The sequence below is a fragment of the Rhincodon typus genome, chromosome 13 (assembly GCF_021869965.1).
Source record: "Rhincodon typus isolate 14 chromosome 13, sRhiTyp1.1, whole genome shotgun sequence".
NCBI classification, from domain to species: Eukaryota; Metazoa; Chordata; class Chondrichthyes; order Orectolobiformes; family Rhincodontidae; genus Rhincodon; species Rhincodon typus.
The window spans coordinates 27,507,961-27,515,094 of NC_063344.1; the positions used below are offsets into that span (position 1 = coordinate 27,507,961).

The window sequence follows — 7,134 nt, forward strand, 5'->3', positions numbered from 1 at the left end:
TAACAGTCAGATGTAGTGGGCAAATGACTGATGGAAAAAACCTCAAATTGTACTTATAAAGATCCTCTTCAAATATTTCACCAACCTTCTTTGTTGTCCACACATTTCTCCCTGAGCTCAGGAAAAAAGCCGAGGAAAAACTCTAGTAGGTCAGCTGCAACAACACTTGTAAACTTGAACTTTTCTACATAGGCCTAAGAAAAGAATTAACATTAGTGACTTATGTCTTGTATGTTAGTCATTTGTACTTCATCTAAAAATGGGAACTGAATCAGTCATAGTGGACCACAGGACCCATTCTATAGTTACTGCTGTGTAACTGTGATTGTGATCAGTTTCTAATGGTGACAGCCCTTGGACTCGAGGTTTTAACAGGAACAGTATTACATTTATAGGATGGATAACATGTGTGGCTGAATCAATGACATTATTTAACATATCCGAGGGTTCACTTCTCAATAATTTCACATTGCAAAATTGTTCAGGCAGAAAGGGCTGATAATTCATTTGTGCATTGGGCAGTTTTTCTCTGAATCAGAGGTTAGAGTACTTGTTAGGGCAATGCAGAAGACTCTCTACTCTCTGAAATTACAGTGTTTTCTGTTAGCAATACGGGATGGTTGCTACAAGATGACAGGTTTGCCTTTCAAAGTTACTTTAAAAATAAGATGAAAAATAAAGCAAGCTGCTGACAGAACTTACTCTGAGGAAGGAGTCGAAGCACTTTGTGTCTCCACAGAGCTGTGAAAGATAGTACACAAAGCAGAATCCTTTCTCGTAGGTGAAAAGATTCATTAGACTGCTGGGATTGACACCTGCACAAGAATATAGAATAAATATCACACATTTTCCTTCACAGTGTATACTGCAGCTACTCCTGATCACTGACCAAAAGAAATGTTTACTGATTAATACTTATGACTCCTTATGCAGATTAATGGATTAATAATGCTGCTTTCACTGTGACAGTTGGTAGACAATATGTACATTATTGGATTACGGACTGATTTACAGTTTCTTCCTGGATTGGTTCAGAATACAAACTGGTTTACCTCAGCTGCAATACTAATCTTTGACGACTGAGGTAATGAAAGAAAGAACAAGTTAAAACAAGCATCACAGTGCAATCATTCTACTGAATGTCTTCTTTCCTCAACAATGGAGGATTGAGATCCATTAAAAATCGATGCATAAACCACTCCAATCCAAATGATCTACTGTGTGTGTTTATCAACTACGCCAGTTTAGACCTATTGTAGTTCACAGGACTGAAAGTGCCACATGTATCCCATAGAAACTGCCAAATACCAGTGTAACCTGATGAAAAAGTGTTGTATTCTGAAATCAGAGAGTTGGTTTAATTTAGTTAGTGCTTTAATAGAGCAGCTGGCTTTGTTGAAATTGCAAACAGAGGTAAAATGGAGACCTGGCTCAAACTTCACTTGTAGTCTGCTGACAGGACTCTCATCTCCAAGCAGTTTCAGCTGACGATGCAGTGCTTCCAGTCGAAAAGTGGTTTCAAGACAAGTAAAAGCAGCCCCTGAAAAAGAAGGGAAACCAATTTTTTCTCCCTTAAAAATATTTGCTTTCTTTCTGTGAGCTTTTGGAGACTTCTACACCTTGCATTATTCCTTGAATGGGTATACTGGATGGTAAAGCCTACTCCCTGCAACGTGGAACTGACCACTTGAAGCACAAAGGCACTATATGGTGGCTCATATTTGAGTTTTCCTTCCAGCTTGCAAGAAAGCACCTGCTCTCATGTCAATACATCTGATAGCACAAGTTAGTTTACGAACCTTGTATGAATTCAGCTTCAGGGAATTGTCACAGCATGTACTTAAGTGCAATGGAACAATCATGTAACATCTGAATATATAGAATTATGCTTATGAAGTTATTTGGTGGCACCAAACCTTGGTTTGCTGAAGAAAGGACAGTTTGTTGAAGCTTTATATCTTGCTCATATCTGAACAATTCTCAAAAAACACCATTTATGCTGTATGAGAGGAGATACTTATTGGGTGGCAAGTGGACTTCAATTGTCAGAGGTATTGCCATAGTGAATGCACTAGTGTACATGATGGAATTCTGACAGTGCCATAAGCTATAAGACCGGCTTTATTGTCAATTTTGTAAATAGGGCCTAAGCCATTTGTTCACCACTCAAACTCGATACCAAAATGAGGCTTTTCAAAGTTATCATTTTGGTCCTTTGCTCCTGAAAAATGCCCTCAGATTACTTAAGAGTAACTTAACACAACAGTCTCAGCAACAGGCGAAGCTAATTGTTTCATGCTGCTAATACATAGTAGCAACACAAGTGGTGTTTGCCATCAATAAGACATTGTCCATCAGACAAATGAATAACATGGTATATGTATATACATATGTAATGGTATACACAGGGATAATCAGCCAAACCAAATCAGCCTCACTATCACTGTATTCATAACAAAGTGAAATTAAAACATTCCAATGTGCTCAAAATTGCTCAATTGTTCCAAACCACACTTTACAAATTACAGAACCTAAACACCAAGTTTATAGTTTAAAAATTAACAATTTATTCTTAATAAAGTAACTTTAGCAAAACACAGAAACTATGAGAAAATTTAATATCTACAATCCATATCCAATCTTTTTTGAATATAAACCCCTACTTACACGCTGGTAGACATACAGAGTTAAGGGATGAGTTTGTTAAAATTGTAATTTACTAGTTTGATAACCATTTCATCAATAAATACCAGGCCTTAATTAAATCCTTGGACAATGGGTTATATTACAAGCATGTAAACTGCATAGCTTCCTCGATTTCCAAAGTCACCGGTCAATGCAAACAGCTTTTGCAGATCTCTGGAAATTTCGAACTTATTTCTTAGAGATTGGAGTTATTTTCTCAGACCTTTCAACAAATCAATAACTAGAGAATAACAAGAGAGAGTAAAACCAAAAACCCAGTCCAGTGTGGCAGCTTCCAAAGCAAAAGCTGGCCCCTGCTCACCAAATTCAGTCACAGCCAATTCACTTTGTGCTTTTTCCTTTTTAATGAACATTCCCTGTGGTTGGCTAGCCAGCACCGATTCTCTCTTGATTGACCAATTCAACATCCAACCAACTCCCAGTCCCTCAGCATAACAACATCTTGGTGCTGAAATATCTGGTGTTCTTACAGCAATAATTGACCTGCATTATCTTTCCAGGTCAGTTCCCAACAGCAAACATCAGTCTTTTGTTCATTATTCTTGTTCATTATTTTTGAACAAATTGCTGTTCAACATACAAAGTCCAATTCTCAACTTCAACTCTCAGTTCAAAACCAAAAATGAGAATCAGGGCGGCATGATGGCACAGTAGTTAGCACTGCTGCCTCGCAGCGCCAGGGACCCGGGTTCGATTCCAGCCTTGGGCAACTGTGTGGAGTTTGCACATCCTCCCCGTGTCTGCGTGGGTTTCCTCCGGGTGCTCCGGTTTCCTCCCACAGTCCAAAGATGTGCAGGTTAGGTGGATTAGCCATACTAAATTGCCCGTAGTATTCAGAGAAGTGTAGATTAGGTGGGTTGTAGGGGGATGGGTCTGGGTGGGATGCTCTGAGGTTCAGTGTGGACTTGTTGGGCCAAAGGGCCTGTTTCCACACTGTAGGGATTCTATGATTCTATGAAAAATAGTGATGGTCTCAACACATATGAGTTTCAGCATTAGTGTGATGTTTGTCATACATTTGTCCAAAAGACTGGCAGATCATGTTGAACAGCAAATCCCTTTTGCAGTTCATGACAGGCTAGGTACTGACTATATCTAACCAGCCATGCTTTGCAGAACTCAAAACACAGTAACCAACATTAGATGCGACTCTGATGGGACATTTGCTGAATAATCCTCAATGTGCAAAGGAAGTACTCTGACAACCAATTTAGGATTCTTAACTTGGTTTGCAGAGTGGTGCACCGGTATGAAGGAAACTACCTGTATTAATAGATAATACCCTTTTCTTTGCAGACAGAAAGAACTAGTACACACACTGCAACTATTTCAACTCAATTAAATAAGAGACAGTCAATATTTCCTCTAAGCTGCACGGCTGCATGTTCTGAGGTTCCACACTGATTGCAGAATTGATTTCTGATTTTGGAAGTCAATGTCATGCACATCCTTGGAATCCTGCACAGCCCTGAAAGATAATTAGAAGGAATGCTGGTGGCAGCCATTTGTTAGTTCATTTCTCAAGGCAATGCCTTGACTAAGCAGAGTCAACCTGCCGGGTTTAATATTTAAACAAAGTTTGGAAGTTATCTGTCAGTGATCGTTAACTGGGGCAGTCTCTATTGCAATGCCTCTACCAGTCAAAGTCCATTTGCCAGTCAATGGTGTTTTTTCAGCAGCAAAATGTTGTGAATTTTAAAACACAGAGCAATCATTGTTGCTTCAACTCTTAGTACAGCCCAAAAGCATCTAGATTACAACAGAGTTCCTATATGTATGCAATCTTTCGGTGAGAACTATAAGGTTTTAAGCACTACTCAAATAGGCTACATTTTTAACATCGCCTTCCATGATGAACTGCATTAACAAAGGTTCATGATTCAGCCTTAGATATAATAATCAACATTCACCTAGGTACTATAAATTGTTTTACCATAACAACAGCAGAAATAAATACCACTAGGACAGCTGTGCATTTGAGCTCTGTGATAAAGCCTGGATCTATGGGCAATGTTTTAGTGCCCACAAAATTTTCTGACATCACCGCCCGCTGACAGCAGAACCACCTGTCCTGAAATGGAAAGCATGTTTTTCCAAGGCTTTAACAGAGAATGACATTTAGTATTTATTGATATTGAGTTGTCAATCAGGGTGAAATAAAATAAGTTCCAGCATTGTTAGGTGCCTACAAAAAAGGATGAAATTGATTTAACTTGACCAGTAACTACTTCTCAAGGATTTATATAAAGCATATTTCTCACTTAATTTGGAATTTTCTTTGTTTCATCATCTCTGACAACTGAATTACCATTTAAACTTTGTACCTTCTGTGCTGTTTCCATTCAAACCTGCCTCACAGACATATTAAAGATATTGACATTGGGAATACCACTGTATTTTAGTTTACTGAAGCAAGAACGAAAAAGAAAGGAACACCAGGATCATCAAGCAACTCCAAGTGCTTAGCATCTAGCTACCATTATCCCTACTACAAGGAGAGTTAAGTGTTTCTGACTCTAGGTGACTCAATAATAATGTTATGGAAGCTAGAAAAGAAGCTACCCCTAAAGGTTTCTGGCAGAATAGCCATGACTGTTGACAGCCATTCAAACACCTAGAAAATCGCTAGAACAGTATCAACAAGGTGCATTTTCCACCAAAATTCCATGTCCATGCTGTCTGTGACAGAGGTGGTTTCAGGAACCTGGATCTCATCAAGATCTGCCATTTCCCAGATTCTCAAGAATTACGATGGTCTGCCACCCACCATACAATTTTACCTTCAAAAGCAGCCACTTCACAAAGATCCTGTAGGAAAATGGCATCCAAGGGGAACTGGCATATCAGACAGAACAGAATCAAACAATGACTGCAAGAGACATTCATAACAATCTTGTGATAAACTATTTCTCGCTTAGTCACTTGGTAGGAGAGGATATCACTATTGCTGAAAAAAGAAAACATATTGAAGTTTTTTGTCTTGCATCCATCAGGATAAAAGGAATAGCTCCAAATTTGAAGGAAACAATAATTTTATTATATGAAAAAGCGTGCTGATTGGTTAGCCATTCAACTCTGATTGGTCGAGGTATTTTCATGGAGAATTCACCAAGGAACTACTGTATCCCCTGCTTTTGTTCAAGTCAGAACAGTTGCAAAACCTGTTTGTATCTTCTGCTTGTAGAACACAAGACCCTGTGCATGAACGTTGGTAGCTTCTAGAAAACATAAATGAGCGACATTTTTGACTACCATTTCTGGCTTGTGCATACATAGTGCTGTCTACATCTTCCTCTTTCCACCAAAAATATGTTACAATATTTGTACTTCTAAACCATTCTCCCTTCATCTGATTAGTTCTTATAAATGTGCTTATTTTGGTAACAGTGTGAGATACTTGATCTTACCTTTGACATTAACTGAAGCTGAAGCACATGAGACATATCTCAAAGTAAACTTTTGTAACCCTTCCCTCATGGAAGATATCTCCTGGGATGAACCCGCCACAGGCTGCAGCTCTTACAATGTGGAAAGGGCAGCCTGAAATTGCACCCTTTCTGACATATGACTTGTATTTGAAGGAGATGGTGAGAAAGCTCTTTTCTGTACTACCAAATGACGATTTGCATACATGACTATAATGTGTGCTAGAGTGAACCTCATGGCATCTATGTCATCACTGAAAAGTTGAAAGATACTTTCAGTGCCCTGGCACTAAAAGACTAGGTCAAGTAGAATCAATCCACATGTGGTGACAATTGTGTCAGTACTTTAAGCATCAACGGTAGGAGCATAAATTCTGTTGCAGGAGTCTCCATTGATCAACGCCTCTTCTTCCTCAGGTGGCTCAGGAAATTTGGCATATCCATAAGGTCCCTCACCAACTTCTACAAATGCACCATTGAAAACATACAGTCCAGGTGCATAACGGCCTGGTATGGCAACTGCTCTGCCAAGGACCATAAGAAACTACAGAAAGTTGTGTGCACAGCCCATGGAAGCCATTCTTCCATCCACGGGCTCTATTCACATGGCTCGCTGCCAGGGAAAGGCGGCCAACATCATCAGAGACCCATCGCATCCCAGTAATGACTTACTACAACCTCTTCCATCAGGCAGAAGATACAGAAGCCTGAACACATGCACAAGCAGGTTCAGGAACAGCTTCATTCTGGCCATTATCAGACTGCTGAATGGGCTCTAGCCTCAAATTCTATAACCTGCAATGTAACCTGTAGGCCACTAAATCTTTTTGGTCTGTACATCCTTTGCTTGCTATGGTCTGCCTGTACCGCTCGTAAACAAAATTTTTCACTGTATTTCGGTACACGTGACAATAAAATCAATCAATCAATCAGCCTGAAGCCACAGACTCCAAGGTGGACTCACAGAGATAGTAGGAACTGCAGATGCTGGAGAATCTGAGAT

The 7,134-nt window shown here is 39.5% G+C and overlaps 1 protein-coding gene across 1 annotated transcript in view; it reads right to left on the bottom strand.

Moving 5' to 3' along the window:
- Window positions 1-7,134, bottom strand: part of rnpepl1 (arginyl aminopeptidase like 1) — a 59,991-nt gene that overhangs the window by 14,187 nt on the left and 38,670 nt on the right. The window contains exons 5-7 of the mRNA XM_048604574.1: window positions 1,427-1,593; window positions 703-815; window positions 86-194 (exon numbers count right to left, since the gene is read on the bottom strand). Of these exons, the coding sequence (XP_048460531.1) occupies window positions 86-194; window positions 703-815; window positions 1,427-1,593 (389 nt within the window). The remainder of the gene's footprint in view (window positions 1-85; window positions 195-702; window positions 816-1,426; window positions 1,594-7,134) is intronic.